The following is a 24601-nucleotide window of genomic DNA, read 5'->3' as shown; positions in this document are numbered from 1 at the left end:
GCAAACAGCAATCTCAGCAGCAGGAGAAGTCTGAAGCGGTATCACTCCCTGGTTTGTTTTCTCAGCAAACAGTGATCTTGACAGCAGGATCGTTGGGGGTTGGAGAGATGAAAGTAATCCTGGAGCCAAGAGCACTGTTTGCTGAGAAAACAATATAAAATTAGCCCAAGGCTGTCAAGCTAGGGCAGGAGGGCAGAATCTCAGCCCTGGGGGCCAAATCTGGCCCTCCAGGTTCCCCAGATAGCCCAAATCCTTTTTCCCAACTATACATTAAGTGGTGTCCTAGGTTTGGGGCAGTTTTTCTCCATTCTAAAAAGGTTTAAATCTCTCCTAAGAGAGCTTTAAACTAAAATATTATGGTATTTTGACTCTGCCCCATTTGCCTTCCGTCCCACCCACCACTAGAATGTGCAGCACGTGCACGTTTGGGCAGCTCATAGCCCACACCAGATGTTGCCCTTCAGGCTGAAAAGGTTGCGCACACCTGATTTCTGGTAAACCAATTACAACAAGCTTTTCTTTCTATTGAAAAAAATCGACCACTACTGACTGAATTATGCTTTGGTAGGACAGAACGAGATGAGTCACAGCAAGTGAATCTGAGGATGAGAGCTGACAAAGCACCAAATAAGAGGCACAAAAAACCCCACCCCTAAGCAACAGGGGGAGACTGGCTTTAGGAATCAGAGGGGCTTATGAGGAGCTCTCATCCCCACCCTCAGATATTCCAACCTACCCAGCCAGAATTTTCAACTTTCATTTAAAGTAATTAAACCTTTAGCTCTTTCACTTCTAGTTATAGAGTGCATTATTCTATCCAAATGATCGCTAGAAGTAAACTTGATCTTGGTTGCTATTGCAGTCATGTCCTCCTACTATGGGCTTCCCATAGGCTTCTGGTTAGCTACTGCAGGGACAGAATGCTGGACTAAATGGACCTTTGATCTGATCCAGCACAGCTGCGCTGATGCTCCTAACTTTTAGGCCGATGAGTGTAAAGGAGGTGGGACGACAGACACCAAAACGGCATTTTATCCCTTTTTTTAAACGGTAGAAAGTTAAATGTTATTTTAATAATGTTTAATAGAATTAAATAACTTTATACCTGCTAAACATCTGTATTTATGTCCTTTAGCACAAAACATTTGGTTATGGCACTGGTGGCACAGTTGGGTTAGTAGGCAGATTGCTCAAGACTATGTTTTTTTTCTTCATTATTCACAGACAACAAAAAAGAATAATTCCTATTTTGTGCAACAATTATAACAGCAGCCAAGTGAGGGTGGTTTTTCTTTTTGCCAGTGGTTGTTGTCCTTGTAGGAAAGGTTAAAGAAGAGTTTCCATTCCTTTCTAGACTCCAGATACCATTCTGATTCTTATCTATTTTAATACTTTGAATTTCCTGTACTTTCTTAGAGGCCAGCATTATTCAGCTGACTGTACCTAGCTGCACGTTAACTCTGGGATAGGAGGGCACACTTACTTTGTGTCTTTGAAGATTTCTAACAAGAGGGACTTGGTTCCTGTATCCTCTTGGGAATTTCCAGTGTAAAGGTCTACAATTGAACGCTCAAAGTATGATGCAACTTTTGATAATGCACGCAGTTCCACCAAATATAAGAAATATAAATTTTTAAGCCGTCTTGGACCTTCGCTTTTTGTTTCAGTAGGGTCAAAGCGAAGGCTGAATTCCTTGACATTGGGTCCCCAACGAGGTCTCCCCCAAGTTTCTGAACAGAGAAAAACAGTAAAGAAAGTGTACTAAGTTGTTCAAATTATGTTTGCACAGAAATACTGTTAAGAACAATTAATTTCCCACAACAGAGGTGACAGCAATATTAAAAATATCAAATACCTTCTAGTAGATAATTTGCACAAAGATGTAAGTTGATACTAGCATGAAGTCCAGATATAAGCTTATAGAACACACGTTTCTCAAGACAAAGGCCTAGAGAGAGAGAAAATCCATTAAATGAAAAAAGGAATTGATGAAAGTATGACCTAGCGATCCAGTTCAGATATGAGAAACCATGGTTTTTCCACTATGTAACTGAGCCACGGTAATGCTTGGGCTCACATACTCTCCCTTCCTCCTCTTTGAAGGCCATGAAGAAATTTGTTCCAACTTTTAATCAAACCACAGTTCCTATGACAGGTGAACACAGAATCATAGAATAGCAGAGTTGGAAGGGGCCTACAAGGCCATCGAGTCCAACCCCCTGCTCAATGCAGGAATCCACCCTAAAGCATCCCTGACAGAAGGTTGTCCAGCTGCCTCTTGAATGCCTCTAGAATGGGAGAGCCCACAACCTCACCAGGCAACTGATTCCATTGTCGTACTGCTCTAACAGTCAGGAAGTTTTTCCAAATGTCCAGTTGGAATCTGGCTTCCTTTAACTTGAGCCCGTTATTCTGTGTCCTGCACTCTGGGAGGATCGAGAAGAAATCCTGGCCCTCCTCTGGGTGACAACCTTTTAAGTATTTGAAGAGTGCTATCATGTCTTCCCTCAATCTTCTCTTCTCCAGGCTAAACATGCCCAGTTCTTTCAGTCTCTCTTCATAGGGCTTTGTTTCCAGATCCCTGATCATCCTGGTTGCCCTCCTCTGAACATGCTCCAGCTTGTCTGCGTCCTTCTTGAATTGTGGAGCCCAGAACTGGACGCAATACTCTAGATGAGGCCTAACCAGGGCCGAATAGAGAGGAACCAGTACCTCACGTGATTTGGAAGCTATACTTCTATTAATGCAGCCCAAAATAGCATTTGCCTTTCTTGCAGCCATATCGCACTGTTGGCTCATATTCAGCTTGCGATCTACAATTCCAAGATCCTTCTCGTTTGTAGTATTGCTGAGCCAAGTATTCCCCATCTTGTAACTGTGCCTTTGGTTTCTATTTCCTAAATGTAGAACTTGGCATTTATCCCTATTAAATTTCATTCTGTTGTTTTCAGCCCAGCACTCCAGCCTATCAAGATCACTTTGAAGTTTGTTTCTGTCTTCCAGGGTATTAGCTATCCCACCCAATTTGGTGTCATCTGCAAATTTGATCAGCGTTCCCTGCACCTCCTCATCCAAATCATTAATAAAAATGTTGAAGAGCACTGGGCCCAGGACTGATACCTGCGGTACCCCACTCATTGCCTCTCCCCAGTTTGAGAAGGTTCCATTGATAAGTACTCTTTGAGTCCAATTCTGTAGCCAACTGTGAATCCACCTAATAGTTGTTCCATCTAGCCCACTTTTAGCTAGTTTCTTAATCAGAATATCATGGGGCACTTTGTCAAAAGCTTTGCTGAAGTCAAGATATATGACGTCCACAGCATCCCCACAGTCCACAAGGGAGGTTACCTGATCAAAAAATGCGATCAAATTAGTCTGACAGGATTTGTTCCTGACAAATCCATGTTGGCTTCTAGTAATCACCGCATGGATTTCAAGGTGTTTACAGATTGACTTCTTCATAATCTGCTCCAGAATTTTCCCAGGGATGGATGTCAGACTGACTGGTCTGTAGTTCTCAGGTTCCTCCTTTTTGCCCTTTTTGAAGATAGGGACAACGTTAGCCCTCCTCCAGTTGTCCGGCACCTCATCCGTCTTCCATGATTTTGCAAAGATAATAGACAAAGGTTCTGAGAGTTCTTCCGCTAGCTCCTTCATTACTCTAGGATGCAGTTCATCGGGCCCTGGAGATTTGAACTCATTCAAGGAAATTAGGTGTTCTTTGACCATTTGTTTATCAATCTCAAACTACAATCAAACATGGGGACCTGTGGACAGTGGATTGGATTGACTTTGTTCCCACTGGCAGAAGGAAGAAGAGGCAATGTTTGCAGATACCCCCTTTCCTCTGTTATCCCTTTCTGCCCTCTGAAGATCTGATTAGGAGGGTTGGGAGGGGCTACAGGGGGAAGAGGGAGATAGGGAAAGTCACCCTCTTTCACCAGCAGGATCCTTAGACTTCAGTGGCGAGATGAAGCCCTTCTATTTCAACAATGGCTAAATTAGAATCCAAGCCACAATTAAACCATGTTTTTGAATCCTGGCTTGTTCTCATTAACCAGTTCCCCAAGTTTGGTCTTCATGGGTAAAGTGCAATGTGTTTAAAACGGCACATGGATCTCATCTGCTGGCACACAAGGATGAACAGGTAAAGTACAAGCCCAAAGCTTGGCACAGTTCATTCATGTAATAGAAAACCATGGTTTCCCATTACACTGGAACCAGTCCAATAGTTTGGATCCAGAGATGAATGAGTGCAAACAGCATAGGGGCTGCAGCAGGAAGGAAGACATTGGTGAAAAGCTTCAACAGGTAATATGCACCTTAATCATGCATATTGTGGGATATAGATTATTTCCTAAGCTTATGTTCTGATTGTGCTGTAAAGCTTAGATAACCTTTACAATGCTTGGTTTGAATCAGACCTATTAAATCTGTGCTATTACACCTTTTATCCAGAAGATGTAATAGCACAACTCCTAGCTCCCATTAAAAGTGACTGGAGCTAAGATGTCAGTAGCATAGTATCAATTTCATCAGTACAATCTTTGAGGTTACTAGTCTTTAAGGTACCATAGGAACCTCTAGCTACATAACTAGGCTAACATAGCCATACACTATGTTCATTATTATTTTTAGAAGCTTTTATTTACCTTCTAGCCATGTATAGAAAGATTCTCCTGTGAACAATAAAAAATAAATTTACATTAGCAGTTTCAAAATAATCCTAGGATTTTAAAATACCCTAAGACATCAACCAAAACAATTCCTTGGAGCATATAATTTCCAGAAAAATTAGGAAACCGTTACACTTGATTCTTCATGCGTCGTTTTCTTGCCACTCATTTAAGTCAGCAAGCATTTATTTTTTATTTAAATACATATTTATTTTTCTCTTTGAGTATAAGGCTTCAATCTGATGCAGGCTTACAAAATTCCTTGAGTTCAGTGGGATTTAATTCTATGTAAACATGCACAAGATCCAACTGGACACCATGAAAAGCCTAGCATTCTAATCTACTGTGTTGGAATTCACCAATGCAATAAAGACTCCCCCAGAGATTCAGTGATCTGCTCATGTGTCAATGACAAACGGCTATGCTGACCACCAATTATTAAGTATCGCCATAGTTCCATTTCTGCTAGCCACAAGAAAAGGATGAGCAACTATGGATACCATCTGTGGTCTATACCCTGACAATTTAGGTCCTTTTTCATATGCTCCAGGTTCCCCCTCCCTTTGTTGGATCCTGGATTGGATCTAGTTTTACTTTTACCACTGTTTTTCAAGTGCCTGGAGACCTGAAGAAAATGAAGAAGTCAGCAGAAATGTATTTTCTAAATGTCAAGGTCTCAGCTGGACAATTATTGAATTATTGGCTGGAGATGTCTTTCAATTAATCAATTAGGGGTTCCCTGACTGTACAGTTTTTCCTCTATATAACTGTCTGTGTTTCTCACTCTTCATCTGTAATGCTGCTGCTGTGTTATGATCATCTGTGAGTATGTATGTATGTATGTATGTATGTGCTGCTGTAACTAAGTTATTCAACTGCCAGTAAAAGGCTTTGTTTTAACCAAGCAAAGAATCCTTAGCCTCTTTTGTGTCTTTGTTGCGTCCTACGCTGAGAGCCGTTGCTAATTCTGCTTATCTCTGGAACAGAGTGTGACTTCCAACACCCCCTTCTTTCTGCCCTCCTTCCTTCTACCATCACAATAGAATTCAATGCTAGCATTAGATATGGGATTATTTTAATGTTGTATTCTAGCATATTTTACCAGCTGTATTTTATTTGCCCCTGAGCCTTTATAAATACAACAAAAGAAAATTGTATTAGTATGAGGACTCACCATCATCCTCTCCTGAAAAAAAGAAAAGTTGTAGGAGATAAGTAACTTAATTTATTCCACTCTTATGTTTGTACTGAAAAACATGCATTTGTTAATGTTTTTAAAGCATTTTTAAAAATGTGCAGTTCACCCCATCAGTTATTTTATTCAGGATATAAAAATCCAAGTAGTGAAATAGTGACCTACTGTACAAAACATGAACATTTAAAACACAACATATAGTATTAAACTCATGTTTCATTATTTGCTAATTTAACTGACATTTTCAAAATTAATTTTACATACCTAAGAGCAAGAACCCAAATTTTATACAACCATTTCTTTTTGCAAGTCACAGGTTAGTAAAGGAACCTCTTTTGCAACTTTCAAGTAAAATATCTACTGCACAGCATTAAATAAAACCAAAAAAAGGAAACAAGATTTTCTACTACATCAGTAAAGTTGCTATTACTCATTTCGGACAAGATAGAGGTACCATTGGTCAATGGTTTAATCATACAATGGAAACGGTATTTTACCAGTTGCTTAAGGGGAAGTGTAACTCCATCCAATTCAGATTTACAATTTTGGGGGCGGGGGACGGGGACGGGTTTTGGATCCAGCATTGCTGATGGATGCACTAACAGCATACATACATCACAATGCCTTTCACTGACTACAGTTAGCATGCCAAGTGCATCCCTTCTTGGAGAGGTGGACATAGTTATCTATATGTTCTAGTAACATTCAGGTTATTCTTCTATAATAAATTGTATGTGAGGCCTTTCAACGTCCAGAAACTTCAACTGATGCAGAATGGAGTGGCCAGATGGTTAACTGGGAAAGAATCCTCTGGCTGAATCACACTTGCATTAAAAGATTTTCACAGGTTTCCAGTTCGTTTCTAAACCTAATTCAACAAAGTGCTGATTTGACTTTTAAAGCCTAGACTGCCCAATAGCTGGGGCTCTCTGGACAGTTCACTACAATTAAAACCATCAAATACAACATGAAAAAACATAATATAAAACTTTTAAACCTTTAGAACTATCATGCAAAACCCAGCAGCAGTTACAGCCCAGGGAAAGCCTGGGTGAAAAGGTGTGATTTCAGGAGGCATTTAAGATACATTTTCTGCCTCCAGAACGTTACAAGGGAGGGTTTTCAAGAGGATGGGTACCACTACTCAGGGTTCTTCATGGTGACATTCTATTCACTTTGGAATGATCAACAAGGCCTCCTCTGATGATCTTAAATGTCACTTATATATAAAGGAAAGTGGTTTGCTAGATATACTGGTGCCAAGTTGTTTAGGCTTTATAGGATAACAACATAACCTTGTATGAGGCTCAGTAGCTAATAGGCAATCAGTGCAATAATAATAATAATGATGATGATGATGATGATGTGTTATGTGACCACAGCTAGGTGTCCCAGTGACCACCCTAGCTGCTGCATTCTGCACTAGCTGCAGCTTCTGAACCATGCACAAGGGTAACCTCACATAGAGGACATTGCAGTACTCTAATTGTGAGGTTACTAGGGCATGGATCACCGTGGCTATGCTATCCCTAAACTATCTCCTTCTCCCCTATGAACCTGCTTGTTGGTTGAGATAATCTTCAAATGCCCTTCTCTGTGCGTCTACACCTTCAGACATTAGACAGACGGCTAGCAGAGGGAATTCCTTTTCTGTGGCAATGCCCAGACTCTGGTCCTCTTCAGTGCTATCTTTTAGGCCCCAGGAGAAGTCCCTCCTATTTGAACAGGCTTTCAGTAGAATTTAGAATCTTTAGCTCATGTTTTGTCTTGCTGCTTACTTGCCATTTTATTGTCTGTAGTTTGATTTATTTGATACATATATACTAATGTTTTTATATGGATTTGTTTTGTAAGCTGGCCTGAGGGGCACTTGACAAGAAGCAGGGTACATATATTTTAAAAATGCTTCAATTAGAAAAAGGAACATTACTGAGTCTAGATGTGGACCATCTCACGAAGTCCCTGTTTCTTTCCTAAATGACACAGCTGCATTGAAAAGTCTAAACCATTCTTATAATTACAAAGGATTTAGTGACCCACCCTTGCTTGGTGCCAGTGGATTTAGCGGACGATACACTGATCGCGGTCTAAAGGGAAAAAAAGATTAGAAATATGTTCTTGCCATTCAAAGAAACTTAAAACATTTCAGTATAAATAATTTTAGGGGCCCCTCCCTAGTTACTTGAAGCAATTCTCTTCATAGATACTGTTCCATACTCTCCATGCAGAGGACCCTTTGTATCCAGTGTAACGCTCTGGATTCAGCAGCAAATCCACATACTGAGCATCAGGAGATCTTTCATCTAAAGAAAAAAAAACCACTTTGGTAATATTGAGATGCGCTATTTCAATGCAAGAGAGCACTATAATAGGAATCAGAAATAAGCTGACTTATGTAGAAAACCGAACGTATTACTATTACTCACAATCACATTATATACAAGCATGTGCAGATGTGAACATAAGCATTTGCACATTTTATCATATATTTCTTATGTACTGTTAAATACTTGAACAGGCAACTTTGGTTCAGAATAGTTAAAATTAAATTCTACAGCATATAGCCTAGTGCAATTTCTCTTTGTTGACTGAAAAATGCAGGAAAATTTGATGGAAAAGTAGTAGCAAAATACCTATATTACAAACATTCAAAGCTACAAAACATCAGTAACTTCTTATGAAAGGAGCCTAGTTCCAAGATGAGATTTAAAGGAACCCAATTTGTTTTTCATAATTCCTCTTGCTAGGTTTCCTCAACATTAACTGTAACTACATAAAAAAGGGAAGATAACTAAATAACTACACAAGACAATCCAGCTGGATACATGGCTTATAATTGGTTCCAGAACTAGTCTTTATTATAAGAGCAGATGCCCGCTATCTTGTCTTCCATGACTCCCGATCCTTCCAGCACACACACTATGGGAAACTGACACTGGACACCCAAATCAGTGAGACTTCGTTACAGGGAATCCCACGGCAAAAGCTTAATAGTTACATTCTTCAGAAATCATATAGCTGATGGTCAGTAGCTATAGGCTCCATGTAATTGCAGAACAGCTAAAAGCTACAACCATGGCAGAGATCCACACAAGAGGCTTCCCCATATTTGAGGCTCAGGACACAGGGGAGGCCAATGTACCACAGTACAGAGAACAGCTCCAATAGTGCCCGCAACAACGTAGGAACAAAGCCAGACTATAAAACACATAGTCTTCGATGCCTATATACTAATGCCCAGAGCATGGGAAACAAACAGAATGAACTTGAACTTTTATTACATGAAGGCAAATATGACTTGATAGGTATAACTGAAACTTGGTGGGACGACTCCCATGACTGGACTATAGCAACTGAAGGATATAACTTGTTCAAAAAGAACAGAAGAAATAGAAAGGGAGGTGGAGTTGCACTATATGTTAAAAATACCTATCCCTGCACAGAAATACAGGCGGATCAGACTGGGAGCCCCGTCGAGAGCATCTGGATTAAAATAAATGGGGCTAGGAATAAAAAGAACATGATAATCGGAGTCTACTACTGACCACCCAATCAAGGAGAAGACGAGGACGAAACTTTTGAGAAACAAATTGCCAGTGTTTCAAGGAAGTGTGATGTAGTAGTGATGGGGGACTTCAATTACCCTGATATCTGTTGGGAGACCAATACTGCCAAAAGCGGCCCTTCCAAGAAATTCCTGACATGTGTGGATGATAACTTTCTCCTACAGAAAGTGGAGGAAGGAACTAGAGGATCGGCAATTCTTGACTTGATATTGACCAATAGGGATGTCTTAGTGGATAAAGTGGCAGTTATGGGAACTCTGGGGGAAAGTGACCACGTCATACTTGAATTCTTGATTATGAAGGAGACAAAAGTTGAGTGTAGCCATACACGTAGTCTGGATTTTAGGAAAGTTGATTTTAATAAACTCAGAATTATGATAACTAAGGTCCCGTGGCAAGTGAGCTTAATGAGAAAAGGAGTGCAGGATGGGTGGGAGTATTTAAAAAAGGAAATTTTAAAGGCACAGTTACAAACAATTCCAACAAGGAAAAAGATAGAAGACAACAGAGGAAACCAATGTGGCTCCACAGAAATCTTAGAGATGACCTGAAAACAAAAAAGGATACATATAGGAAGTGGAAGGAAGGCCAGGCTACAAAAGAAGAGTACAGACAAGTGGCGCAGAAATGCTGAAATGGCGTCAGGAAGGCTAAAGCTGAGAATGAGCTGAGGTTAGCGAGGGATGCTAAAAGAAATAAAAAGGCTTTCTTCAGATACGTGAGTAGTAAAAGACAGAGGAAAGAAATGGTGGTTCAACTGCTTAATGAGGATGGCAAATTGATAACAGATGACAAAGAAAAGGCTGAAGTGCTCAATTCCTACTTTGCCTCAGTCTTTTCCCAAAAGTGGGTCTATGACCCCCATGGAGAAAGTGAAGCAGAAGTTCAGGGGGCAGGATTGCAATTTGAGATTGATAAACAAATGGTCAAAGAACACCTAATTTCCTTGAATGAGTTCAAATCTCCAGGGCCCGATGAACTGCATCCTAGAGTAATGAAGGAGCTAGCGGAAGAACTCTCAGAACCTTTGTCTATGATCTTTGTAAAATCATGGAAGACGGGTGAGGTGCCGGACGACTGGAGGAGGGCTAACGTTGTCCCTATCTTCAAAAAGGGCAAAAAGGAGGAACCTGGGAACTACAGACCAGTCAGTCTGACATCCATCCCTGGGAAAATTCTGGAGCAGATTATAAAGAAGTCAGTCTGTAAACACCTTGAAATCCATGCGGTGATCACTAGAAGCCAACATGGATTTGTCAAGAACAAGTCCTGTCAGACTAATTGGATCTCATTTTTTGATCGGGTAACCTCCCTTGTGGACTGTGGGAATGCTGTGGATGTCATATATCTTGACTTCAGCAAAGCTTTTGACAAAGTGCCCCATGATATTCTGATTAAGAAACTAGCTAAAAGTGGGCTAGATGGAACAACTATTAGGTGGATTCACAGTTGGCTACAGAATTGGACTCAAAGAGTACATCAATGGAACCTTTTCAAACTGGGGAAAGGCAACGAGTGGGGTACCGCAGGGATCAGTCCTGGGCCCAGTGCTCTTCAACATTTTAATTAATGATTTGGATGAGGAGGTGCAAGGAACGCTTATCAAATTTGCAGATGACACCAAATTGGGTGGGATAGCTAATACCCTGGAAGACAGAAACAAACTTCAAAGTGATCTTGATAGGCTGGAGTGCTGGGCTGAAAACAACAGAATGAAATTTAATAGGGATAAATGCCAAGTTCTACATTTAGGAAATAGAAACCAAAGGCACAGTTACAAGATGGGGAATACTTGGCTCAGCAATACTACAAACGAGAAGGATCTTGGAATTGTTGTAGATCGCAAGCTGAATATGAGCCAACAGTGTGATATGGCTGCAAGAAAGGCAAATGCTATTTTGGGCTGCATTAATAGAAGTATAGCTTCCAAATCACATGAGGTACTGGTTCCTCTCTATTCAGCCCTGGTTAGGCCTCATCTAGAGTATTGCGTCCAGTTCTGGGCTCCACAATTCAAGAAGGATGCAGACAAGCTGGAGCGAGTCCAGAGGAGGGCAACCAGGATGATCAGAGATCTGGAAACAAAGCCCTATGAAGAGAGACTGAAAGAACTGGGCATGTTTAGCCTGGAGAAGAGAAGATTGAGGGGAGACATGATAGCACTCTTCAGATACTTAAAAGGTTGTCACCCAGAGGAGGGCCAGGATCTCTTCTCGATCCTCCCAGAGTGCAGGACACAGAATAACGGGCTCAAGTTAAAGGAAGCCAGATTCCAGGTGGACATCAGGAAAAACGTCCTGACTGTTAGAGCAGTACGACAATGGAATCAGTTGCCTGGTGAGGTTGTGGGCTCTCCCACACTAGAGGCCTTCAAGAGGCAGCTGGACAAGCATCTGTCAGGGATGCTTTAGGGTGGATTCCTGCATTGAGCAGGGGGTTGGACTCGATGGCCTTGTAGGCCCCTTCCGCTATTCTATGATTCTATGCTTAGTGCTAAACAAGAAACAGGCATGAAAATGTGAATGAGCTCATACCTCATTTCTGTTTGGATGTTCCACAGAACTGAACCTGTTTTCTAAGAGCATTTAGCATACATATTGACTGGGTTAACTCAACATGACAAGCTATAGTATGAGTTGTAGTTGAACTGTATGTTGTTGTATTGTGTGAATTCAGCCACACTAACAAACCATGGTTTGTTAACCACAAATAATTCAAAAAGAGAACTCAATGGGCCTGTTCAGACAACATGCTAAGCCATGGTTAGGCCGCTAATCTTCTGCAGCAAATCATTAGTGAGCATGTTTAATCTGTGATTGTGTAGCTATCATGTTTAGGAATGGTTCACATGACATGCTAAGTCATGGCTCACATGATATGCTAAGCCATAATGTTTAGCTCAAAATGCTTAACCACTGTGGCTTAGTGTGTTGTCTGAACAGACCCATAGTTTGTTACTGGTTAAGAAACCATGATTTGTTAGCACAGCAGCGTTTTCATAAAGCAACAACCAATGATTTGACAACTATTTATGATTTAATAACAACAACAATCTACACAGTAAACACACAATCTACACAACAATCTACAAACAACAATTTTTCCATCCTCTGGCTTGTTGTATTGTTTGAACCAGGTTGTGTTGCTTGAACCAGGTCATCCTCTTTGTAAAGTACATGGATATGATTTCTGAGTTTATTTACTTAGATACGCATTGCCTTTGAAGGCATATGGTTAAAAAAACACCCCAAAACAAAACTATTTTACCATCAAGTTCACAAAAATGGTCCTGTGAATCATCATATCTGGCCCAGTCAATGAAAGCCTCTTTAGTTTGGTTGCTGTAGAAAAGAGAGAGAAAGAGCACTGGCAAATGGAATTAATGCATTTATTTTTATTTTTATATACATCCTTCTTAAAATAAGATTATTACTGAGATGAACTTCAAAAGATATCCATTACGGTCCCAACAAAACCTTAAAGGCAGTCAAGCAACTGCCTTCACACAGCATTTTGAAATTAACACTACAATTGCATAGCTACACTACAAATGCAGCAGCATTAGTTTAGGTCTATCATGCTGAAAAACGTAAGTTGATCCTTACTGTTTTGTTCTTTAACTTTTTCTTAATCTAAAGGACAGAAATACACATGTTCTATACACAAACCTAGCAGACAAGTCTTGGTTGAACGGAAAAGGGGAAGAAGATTGCCTGAAAGCGAGTTTCAAATTTATGACTATGTACTGCTAGCAGAAGAACAATTCTGAAAACTAAGAGGCAATATCTGGCATATCCTGCCTCCTCTCCGTTGCTTGTATTTATCATGTATTTGATAAGCTGAAATGACAGGTAAGAGTTTGGACCAATAGCAATGCTACATCAAATATATTTCTGATAAAGGACACATGACAACATGAAGACATTCTCTTTTTCACAGAACCTACAAGAATAGCAACTATGAAGACTTATTCAATAGAAGTTACCAAGTATCAGACCTCAACTCTCCTCGTAACAATGAAAGAAAGCTTACCTTAATGTACTATTAATTGCTCCAAGTTTGTTAGCCTGTTCACAGTCTTCAAGTTCTTTGGTATGGTTTGCTGTCTTTGAATACTACAAGACAAGAATATAAATTTTATATATTCAACATTCATGTTTTTCACTTTAAATCTTCAGGACATTTGCCTGTCACCTCCCTTAGGTAGTATTGACTCATAAGTGGGATAAATATTAAACTACTAAAACACAATATTTCAGAGTAATAGTATCATCCTACTCTGTCAGAAAGTTCTGTTCTTATGTACATTTCCAAAATTTCTTATTGTACCCAAGTACTGTGGGCCATAAGACTCCAGTATCATTACTATTAGACAGGTGTGCGCGTATTTTATGAAAACAAACACATGAAGATTGAAGTATGAATCAGTGGAACACTCTTCTTCAGTGCTTGCTTTATATTTTCCCCTAGAGACAATTTCAGAAGTGCCATTTTAGGAGAAAGCTACTTTATGAAAGGCTTCTGACCAGCTTGCCCATGTTACCAGACTAGTTTCACTCAGCTTCTGCTTACTTTTGGAAAACAGGAGGGGGGAGCAGAGAGGTAGAAAGAGAGTGATCGAGTGGGTTTCCATGGCAAGTAAGCACAGTGGGACACTAGCACTACTGCAAGCTTGAATTCTCTCAGGTAGTTGAGAAAAAACGTATTATATACCCACCCACACCCGAAACAGAAGATACAATGGTGCCACTGGTTTCAAGAGTAAACACAGCAGAATGCTATGGCAGCTCCTGGGAGTGACATGAATATGCAGCAAGCTCTGGCATTTCACATGCTTTCTGGGTGATGGGTTGGGAAGTATAGAAGGGAATAGCAAAAGCTGTCCTAATTTAATATTACTTACTTTGTTAGCACTTCCAGCTTTAATTCCAACTGGTACTTTACTCTAGAAGAAACATACAAATGGCAAGATTATTCACCTTTATCTTTCACAAGACACTCTCACCCTCAAAATTACCTGAGTTGAAAGAAGTTTAATATGTTAAATGAGTTAAAAGAATCTGTTTGAACATCCATACAAGAAGATGAATTATTTGAAATTTGGAAATCTTTCACTTATGATTTGACCATTTTTGTTACTGGTCAATACTGCAATCCCAAACACATTTCTCTAATGATTGAAATCAATTTAACCTCTTTGTAAAATGCTTATTTATTGCATTTTTATACCGCCCAATAGCCGAAGCTTAGGATGGGGCTATATGTCTGGTTAGCAATTAAATCAGAAGCATATAAAATTCTATTATTATTACTATTATTACTATTATTATTATTTACATTTATTTACTGGCCCATAGCCAAAGCTCTCTGGGTGGTTTACAAAGATTAAAACACTGAACATTAAAAACCGATATAAAAAATTAAAAGCATAAAAAGCATAAAAACAGATTACATACAATATCCATCTAAAACAATTATTCTGGGTCAGTTAAAAACTCAACATATGCTGTCATATGAGCAAACGACACTATTTATACAAATTCATACCAGTGTCAGCTCTTCAAAATGACAAATGAAGTACATCTTATCAGAAGAGATCTTGTTTTGACCTGTTCTTTATTTTGAAACTTACCTCAGGACAAGGCTCTACATGGCAATCTCTGATAGAGCAATGGCCATCATCAGCCCAAAAAGGACATGGTCTCTTCAGATTAACCTTAAAGTCAAGAGACATATGCATGCCATCAATGAATTCTGTCAGCAGAAACTAAAGAATAGAGAATCTTCTCTTCAATACAATAACCCTTCTTAAAATCTGAGATTAGGAAACCTGAGCAATCTTTTCACTTATTCAGCTGATCCTAAAGCGTTCTTCGAACAAGAGCAAGTAGCAATCATTTGGTGATGTGTGCATGCAAGCAAAAGCAATTTTTGAATCATTCATTTAGAAAGAACTTCAAGGACTGTTAAGATTCTTCAATCTTAAATCGTAGCAGTTATATTAACTTCAAGAAACTAACAGAGGAATAAAATATAAGATACACATTAAGCCATATATCTCTAATATGATTAGCCTATTAGAACTTGCACTATATTTTTCATTTCTTGCTTACTGGAGCCATCAGACACGTGGGCCTTGACAATGCGTGCTGCCAGCCAGCACCCCAAACCTATCTGATGAATAGTACACCCAGCATCAAACTCTGAAGTCCTGGCAACACCGCAGGTTAGGGAGCCCCAGTCCCTCATTGGGTGATTTTGCCTAAGCTCAATTGGGAGATATTAGCCCATACCCCAAAAGTGCAGTAACTGCAGTGGTAACTGCTCCAAGAAGAAGCCACGAAAAGGCAGGGGAAAGCCATTATGTCCCCCTTCTGGACTTGCTGGAGATGCGGGAAAGTGTTGAATGGGAGGAGCACACTGACAAGTGTCAATTCAACACTTAATTGTGATGGAATTTAATTGCCAAGTAGAAGATATTGTTCTCCCCATACATACTCCCCATACACATGAATACCACTTCCACATCTCAAGGTAATGTCAAAACTACAGTCCAGTTATGTGTCCCCTACCCCTTACTGCACACAAATGATCAGTATAATATGTGAACCAGGATCTCAGAGTTCAGCTGCAGCAATTTCCTTGACTTAAGTACATTTTCCAGAAACATCTGATCAGAGAAGTCGCTGAACCTGAATTCGGAGAATTATACAACTCAAACAAAAGAAGAGGATGTAGTGATGTGCCATTATATTCTCAACATTAAACAGAAATAAAGCCTGTCCTTTCAATCCATTTTATTTAATTAACATCGTTTTAGTTAAACAAATTGTTGTTTTAACATTAAAAAGTGAGCCTGAAGGATGTAAAAGGGCAAACAAAATTGGAGCAGGGCAATAGGATTAACTTTTTTCAACTACAGATGCATTTAAACACATTAGCCTATATATTGAACTCTGAAAAGCCTTTTGTAATAATTAATAAGCAAGGTCCATATTGTATGTTTTAAGTCTCACAAGAATCACTTTTCCAAACCATCGAATAATTTTAAAAACCTCATAGAATTGCTCATTAGGAGCTGGGATCTATTGCCATTATTCAAGCTAATTGCACTGCTAACATTAGGTAATGAATGTATGGTCACAAGTAATCCAATATTTGACAAGTAAATTATTAATCTCCAGCAGTGAAGATAGTTTTATTACCCCATGTTGAAACTGTTCATTGTTTGTATTTTTGTTTTATTGGACTGTGTTTTTTGTAATATTGTAATATGCTTGCTTTAAAACAGGGATGGAAACCTGCAGCCCGCCATATATTGCTGGACTACAGCATGGCCAATATTCAGGAATGATGGGAGTTGTAGTCCAAAAATATCTAGAGCACCACAGATATAAAAGAATTGGAAAAGAAAGTCAGGAGAATAATTCTACAGAAAACTCCCATAAGCGGTATTTGCAATTGAGCAGATCTAATTGTGTTCAGATGAAATGGCAATCACTTGTCTTCTAGGAGTTTTTAGCTTTCAATTGCCAAACCCCATTTCAAATTACTACAACAGTACTAGGACTACCAGTGCAATAGAAAGACAATTTCCAAGGTCAGATATTCTTAATCCTCTTTCTACCATGGCACAAAGACTTATTAATTATTATTATATTTATTTGTATCCCGCCTTTTGCCCAATACTGGGCCTATCTAGCATACAACTGCTGTCACAGCTGATATGTACCACTTAAGAGGTTTTTAAGATTATACCAGTACTTAAATAAAATCTAGCTTGTTTGCATCTAACATTTAAAATAGTTAAGTTCCAGTCCAGGTTTGACAAGCAAAGCTTTCAGATTTACCATTTCCTTTCATATAAAATGACCACAAGTCTTGCAAAAAAGTGGGCTATAGATAATAATCCTAATATGAATAAAATTTCAGAAGCAGAAAATAATCTTTTAAAATTAATGCATAAAGGCCATTTACATTTTCTGCTGGTTCAGCCTAAACTTATTTAAAATATGTACAGTACACATATTTAACCAGCCAGTGAAGCTTATGTCACATTTGTTTGTGGATACTGGGGAAAAATTCAGCATCTTTCCAGCCAAATCAAAATCACACCTAATAAACATTTGAAGTGTGTGTGCGCACGCCTCTGTGTGTACGTGCCAGATAGGAGACTATTTTTGCCAAAAGACCATGTGGGGGATGGGGGGAGACCCAATTGCTCTGAATAGGCATTTCTGACAACGCTGGTTGTTCACAATGTCAATATATCACAGTATCTATTAAAATACATTGCTGGACAGAAAGAAGCATGAATTGAAATCTACTTGTACAATGACACTGTTCTGGCTACTCTACTGTGGAAAGACATTGGAGGAGGCTACAGTAGAATGGGAAAATCATCAGAATGAAGAGAGGTTGCCTTGAACAAATGGAAGCACCTTTCTGCTAATGTAAAATACCTTTGGATCCAAGCCACATGGCATTTAAAAAAATCATGTGTAACGTGTAATCATGTGGACCAGAAGATTACACATGAAGTGCAGTGAACAATATAAATGTTTGTTTTAGTGGCAATGGATTATAATTCTGAATCAGCAACACACGATTTATCAAAAGTGTTATCAAACTGATATGGCTACTTTAAGCATTGTAACTTTCAATTTCGAAGTTTTAACAACAGCAAATTCCACAAGCAACAGGTTTAGCCTGCATTTGTTTCACATTAGCAGAAGTCACACAGCTTTTATCTAACTTTAGTCTATTTCTACTACAGTATACTTTGGATCAGAACATCGCTGAAGGTCATTAGCTGTGCCTGGTCATCATTGTTTGCAAACAAAGATTGCTTCAGTGAATGTAAATCAGGGATGGGGAAGTTCCAGCCCATGAGGGTTCCCCAATGCAGCCTGTGGATACTTTGGCTCTCTCTGTGGTCTCTGCCTACTGGAAGCTACCAGAGGCTTAGGGAGGGGAATTCCCAGATAACAATAGGGGCAAGGGTGAGGAAGGTATAGGGGTGGGCAAAGCTGCCCTGATCAAGTGGTGGCTGGGGTACTCCTCCAGCTGTAGCCTCAGTTGGGCTGGCTTTGCTGTGTGCAAGATTTCCCTAACCAAGGAAAGCCTTCTTGTGGGTTTATGCCCTACTTATGGGTTTCTGAAAGGCATTCTGTGAAGAGAATGCTGGATTAAAGCAATCCTTGGTCTGATCCAACTTGACTCTTATGTTGTTAAAGACCATATACAGCAAAGCTAGCCCTCAGCTAAAGCGCTGACCACACCTCCTGATATCATCCAGCTTGTAAAAGGTTGGGTATGGGAAGTCTTTGCCTAGGTCTTCAGTTAATCCTTCAAACATTCACTTGGCAGGTTCAAGTAACTAACTGGTACACATAAGTGAATGCCTTTTTAAAATACTTCAAAAAAAGAATGCATTTAATCTATATTAGTGAATAGTATTTCAAAACATTGTTTTTCATTAACCTTGAATGTATTTTTCCTGTTACACCAATTTGTAGCTTCTAAAAATAATCCATTTCCTTATAACCCATTCCTTTATTTTACTTCTTAGAGGAATAATCTACAGCTTCCCTTCAGAAATATCCAGTAACATGCCATTCTTACTGTACCTTGTAATATCTGAAATAGTCCCGTTCTTGAAGTTTCTGTATTTTGGGGAAGATCTTAAAATTGTTGAATTCATCAATACTTTCTATGTCACACAAGCAGTCATCAAGTACACCTGTTAGCTATAAGCAGAAGAAAAAACACAGTGGCAATATCAGTTATGGTAGATTTTTTGACTGAGCGTGAAGGGGGTCAGAGAGACTTACATGGGGGGGGGGGAATCGCATTTCCTTACTGTCCCTTCTCCGCCCATGTGTTTGTCCTTCATTACTTCCTCTTTCGAAAGAGGAAGTAAAGAACGTGCTCATGGCCCATTCAATGGGCCATTTTGATCGCACTGCTTCTCCTGCACACAGCAAGAGATAGCAGCAGCTTCCGTCTTTAAAAATAAATCAGACTTACTGGAGTGTTTTTTGTGGCAGGAGGCGCATGGGTGGCAGACGACGTCGTGAGAGGGACCCGCAAAAATCTGTGAGTGCCCAGTAACGAGTGTGCAATAAAACACTCATGTGATGGAGCTCTTAGGACGCAATCCTATGAAGATAGCTGGCAGGCTTCAAACTCTGAGGCTGCCAAGTGTCCAATGCAGGGCAGCTGGAGCGTGGAGGCAATCTTTGCTTCCTTGCTGCAGCCGCCCTGCATTTCTGCTAGACCAGCCTTTCTCAACCTGAGGCGCTCCAGATGTGTTGGACTACAACTCCCAGAATGCCCCAGCCAGCTGGCTGGGGCATTCTGGGAGATGCAGTCCAACACATCTGGAGCGCCCCAGGTTGAGAAAGGCTGTGCTAGACGGATGATTTTGCCAGTCTAGCAGCACCGCTTTGGAGCTGAAAGGAAGGAGGCTGGGGTGGCCACAGGCAATGTCATATGGCTGATGCCCCAGTCTTCTCCCCGCCCCGCCTTTGGGAAAATCCCCCTTTCCCCATCTCCATGCTCTGTTTACTGAGGTTCTCTTCGTACTGGCGACGAGGGGAAGCAAGACCATAGCATAGCTAAGGCTCCGACTTGAGAGCCAGGAAAACGAACAATCCTATGCGCACACCCTCCCAGATGTGTCTAGAAGCCACAGAATTGTTCTCTTAACCATAAAAAAGCATTCAAATGTATTTTGAACATTACAGGAGGCAAACTAATTATTCACACTGATAACCACTGCACTGCACAAACCCCCTTCCCAATCAAACTTTCTTGTAGGAATCTTCATGAAACCTACATACATATGGTGATTACTCAAACATATGTGTTTCTTGCTTATGATACACGAGCATGCACAATTGTGACAAATATATCAATCTACGCACATTTCATGTGAATTTCTAATTGGAAATAACACCTATTCAGAAGTTTTCTGATGTGTGAGGCATCCTTCAGTTGCCCATTGTTCATACCATTGAATTGACTAGAACTGGCCAGAGATAAGACTTATTCAATACTATACATAGAATGTACATCATCCTACCTTAATATGGATTTCTACCCATAATTTCAGTTTAATTAGCATTTATTAACTAAAGTTTTACCTAATCTATTCTGTACATGGAATCCACATCACTCTTGCTATGCTAAATTAGACACCTGGCATAACTCTTGATTTTTTCTGTAATGTGCCACTGGAATTCAGATATGGTTGACAGTGTGATGATATGATAGTTGTTAATAAACAGAAGTATAGCTTAAGCATGGATTGACTTCTCTCCAAGAGAAAACTACCAAGAACTGTGCAACAGTTTTGTATTGTGATTTTTAAAAAAATATTGTGAAATTGATAGTAATTTCTCCTCCACCACATAAAAGATTGGAGACACTAGAAGTGTGCAAATGATCCCTTTGTATCAGGGATGCAGAATTATTTTAAGGTGGGGGCCAAATAGCCCTCTGCAGGCTGGATAACATCTTCAGTATGCCCCCATTCAGCAAGATTGGGAAATACAAATTTGATATATGGAAATATGTTTTAATCCTGTTCAACTTGAAGTACAACCCTTAAAGGTCTGCCAGTGAGGAAGAGCCACGCACCCTTTCAAAACAAGGAAGTTCTATATAACTACTACAAAGAAAAATCTAGAGGACACAAGTCTTCAACTATAGACTCATTACAGATATCAATCAAAACAGTCTGAGAAGCATATGTAAAGGATGAAGCCCCCCAAAAAAATGGCCGAAAATAAGTGGCAACAACTTCAGCGTATGTTTATGCATATTCAAAAGCTTTAGCAGTATCAAAATATAATTGTCAAAGATTAAAATGTGTTAAATCTGAAAAGAGAGGAGTAGACTAAATTCCCATACATATTTAGCAACCTGTAAGTACTAAACAGAATTGATCAAAACATATGACGTCTGCCCAGATGTTCCAACATAACGAACTATGGTTTACTGCTACAAGAACAAGCCAGAGTGACTCTTGGATTCACATGTTCCCACTCTCCTCTCCTCCCTAGGGTATGGCCACAAGCAGATCAGAAGCTTTTGTTTCCATTTGTTATTAGATGCAATTAGCGTTATGTCTAAGCCCTAAACTGTGTGTTAATATTATCTACAGTTTGGTGAAACAAGATAATGTTATAACCCAAAGTTTTGAGTTGGTTTGTTTCAATAAACCAGACTTTAGATTAACCACAGCTGTTCAGATAACTATCAAGCATACATATTCAGTCATAGGCCAACAGATAGGCAACAGGAAAAAGTGAAACTTTTTCTATGTGTTTTAAAAGAACTAGCTAAATATCAGCTACAGGAAACTGTAAACTAGTTCAATGAAGCCACAACGTATGCCACTTCTCTAAAATAATGTAAAGAAATCTATATATGGATTGGAAATACCCTTATCATGTTAATCTGGAATGTACAGAAATTATGGAATGCCAAATAAACAAACCTCTATAAAATACCTACTTGTACATTAGTCTAGATCTTCAGCCTTTTAAAATTATTATTCTAGATTTGCAATCTTTTAAAATTATTATTCAAGACCGAGTTGACATTTGTCTTTTCAATTTGTTTGCATTCATCATATAGACATACCTTATCAGATATCTAGATTAACATCCTTGAATATAGTGATAAATATCACATGAATATACTATTTTTGATGCTGCTACACCTTAGCTGCTTGGACATATTTTCTCTACAGGCATGGAGGGCAAATGCTATACTCCAAGTAATATTAAACTCTTTCAACAAATGAAATTCTAAACCATCCAGATTTTAAGTAGACATCAAGATGTAAAGAGAACACCTTCAATCCACACTCACAATTCTTGCTTAGAAATTAGCACATACTGCTAATAATACCATCCTCATATTTTGTGTCTTGTTTTCCCATTATATGTTATAATTTCTTCCAGGATCTTAGCTAAGGATTTAAAGCTATTTTAACCCCACCTTTCAATCTTACAAGAAAAATCCCAAAACAGCTTCCTGATTAAAACAAAGGTTGAACTAGTCTTCATTCTATTCACACCAAGGCTGTACCCTTAACCTCAACCTGCAATATGGAACTCAATTAAGTTTTTTAAACTATATATACAGCATTCTTCCTCCTATCTTCTTCCTCACATTCTTCCCATCTTTTTCAAAGAATCTATCTAAACACAAGCAGAAGTAATAGTGGTTCCACTATCACAGTCACTATAAAGATGCATCCCATATGTGGTTCTCACTCATCCCAGTACCAGTTGCCTTGTTCAACTTTTAATCAGCTTAACTGGAACTGTTATTTAACACATGGCTATATCTCTTAAGTAAAAGACAGACACTTCTCATACTTTTTCACAAAACTCACTCAAATTATAACATACAATGGGAAAACAAGACTCAAAATATGAGGATGTTATTATTAGCAGTACATGCCAGTTCCTAACAAAGAACTAAGCGTGGATTGAAGGTTCTCGCTTTAAGCCTAGATATCGACTTAAAATCTGGATGGTTTGGACTTTATGAACACATGCATGAACTGTTAAAGGTTTTGAGATATTATTTGTAATTTCAATTCAGATTATATGTTCCTGTTCAGAATAGCTCTTATACGTTTTGCTGCTTATGTCAACTTTCTCAGATGATCATTTGCAGCAAGAGTTTAACATTTTATCTTACTTTTTAGAAGCAAGCATAAAGGCCACTTCACACAATACATGTTGCATCTATATGTACACACCCAAGATGCTTTAAATATCCACCTGTTACAAACAAACACACATCAGGGAGATTGCCTCTTGGCCAGAAAGCTTCACATGAAGATCTTCCACCCCTGAACAAACGAAGAAACTCACCTTATGTTTGATTGTCTGTCTAAGTCCTGGCTGTTTTGGAGAACAACCCCTCCCTAAAAGCATGTGTGTTTCTATCACTCCCCCCCCCCTCGCCCCCAAAATCAGGAACTCATAAAGTTATGCCAGGCTGGGAAGACAGGACTGCTTCTGCCACACAGTTCTCCCCTCAACTGACTTTTAAAAAGAAAAAGGAATTTAAATATCGTGTTCCATGATAGACAGTAGCATGACAGAAGCTGGAGTTCACACACAACACTTCAGCATTACGGAAGATGAAAGATGTTGAGTATTCAAAGCAAGCCCTCCTTGGTTAGGCAAACTTTGCATTTCATTTACATTGAAATACAGCATCGCTTCCTCCAGCTAGGAAAAATGCTCCTCTTCCCTACTTGATAGAATGTAATCCCATTTGACACACTCTTGGCTCAGTTACAAATCAGCATTAAACATCTGCTAACCGAAGTCAGAGCAAACGCAACTGATTCCCGACCTCCCCAAGGAAGACCTCCAATACGCCTCGCTGAGCGAGGAAGGAAGCGCTTATTAAGGATGCGGTCTACTACTGCTGGCACTTCCCCTGCCACAGCTCGAACAGGAGCCAACTGGAAGGGGCAGGCTCAGGCTCACCTGCTGTACGTATGGAAGTGGCTCACCGGCCTCTAAGACGGAGCAGAACTCTCCGCCACCCCCAGTTCTCCCCCGGCCCCCTGCAAGTGAGTGACCCCTCTCACCTGGGCCTCTATCGCACCCCCGAGGCAGCCCAGAGTCAGCCCCGCCAGCAGGAGCTGCGCCGCCAGCCCCGTCTCCGCTGCAGTTCTCCGGGCGACTCTGCTGCTGCTCATGCTGCAGAACCCTCTCGCCGCTCGCCCAGGGGGCCCGTGCCCCACGCCGTCGCCTCTGGGCAGCGAGGAGTCCGGGGCGAGCGCCGGCACCACCGGGGGGATGCCTCGCCTCGCCTCCCTCAGAGTTCGCCGCCGCCGGGAAAGAAACCTGCCAGGAAAGTGAGCGGGCGGGATGCGCCGCCGCTCTCTCCCTCTTCTCCTCGCGCTAGCCCACACGCCGCTCTTGTTGTGAGCGGAGAACGTGCGCGCACCCTATAGCAAGCTCTTCCCTTTACACAGAAGGGACGGCGGACCTTCCCTCTAAGTTGCCGCGCAAAGCGTTTTGGGAAGTGTAGTACGGCACCGTCATCCTTCTCTCGAGGTGTATTTCTCTGCCTCGGACTCGGGCTTACGAAAGGGGGTGGGACAAAGACAGCAGCCAATG

At 40.1% G+C, this 24601-nt stretch overlaps 1 protein-coding gene across 1 annotated transcript in view; it reads right to left on the bottom strand.

The window, feature by feature from the left end:
* Positions 1 to 24352, bottom strand: part of ERO1B (endoplasmic reticulum oxidoreductase 1 beta) — a 29111-nt gene extending 4759 nt beyond the window's left edge. The window contains exons 1-12 of the mRNA XM_063124365.1: positions 24067 to 24352; positions 19067 to 19186; positions 15070 to 15153; positions 14341 to 14382; positions 13470 to 13552; positions 12705 to 12778; positions 8054 to 8174; positions 7912 to 7958; positions 5851 to 5862; positions 4653 to 4679; positions 1856 to 1948; positions 1484 to 1730 (exon numbers count right to left, since the gene is read on the bottom strand). Of these exons, the coding sequence (XP_062980435.1) occupies positions 1484 to 1730; positions 1856 to 1948; positions 4653 to 4679; positions 5851 to 5862; positions 7912 to 7958; positions 8054 to 8174; positions 12705 to 12778; positions 13470 to 13552; positions 14341 to 14382; positions 15070 to 15153; positions 19067 to 19186; positions 24067 to 24177 (1061 nt within the window). The 5' untranslated portion in view covers positions 24178 to 24352. The remainder of the gene's footprint in view (positions 1 to 1483; positions 1731 to 1855; positions 1949 to 4652; positions 4680 to 5850; positions 5863 to 7911; positions 7959 to 8053; positions 8175 to 12704; positions 12779 to 13469; positions 13553 to 14340; positions 14383 to 15069; positions 15154 to 19066; positions 19187 to 24066) is intronic.
* Between the last annotated feature and the right edge of the window lie 249 nt (positions 24353 to 24601).

The sequence above is a fragment of the Elgaria multicarinata genome, chromosome 4 (assembly GCF_023053635.1).
Source record: "Elgaria multicarinata webbii isolate HBS135686 ecotype San Diego chromosome 4, rElgMul1.1.pri, whole genome shotgun sequence".
In the NCBI taxonomy this organism is placed as follows: domain Eukaryota; kingdom Metazoa; phylum Chordata; class Lepidosauria; order Squamata; family Anguidae; genus Elgaria; species Elgaria multicarinata.
Note: the sequence above shows the minus strand (reverse complement) of the source record. Positions and strands in the feature narration are given on the sequence as shown.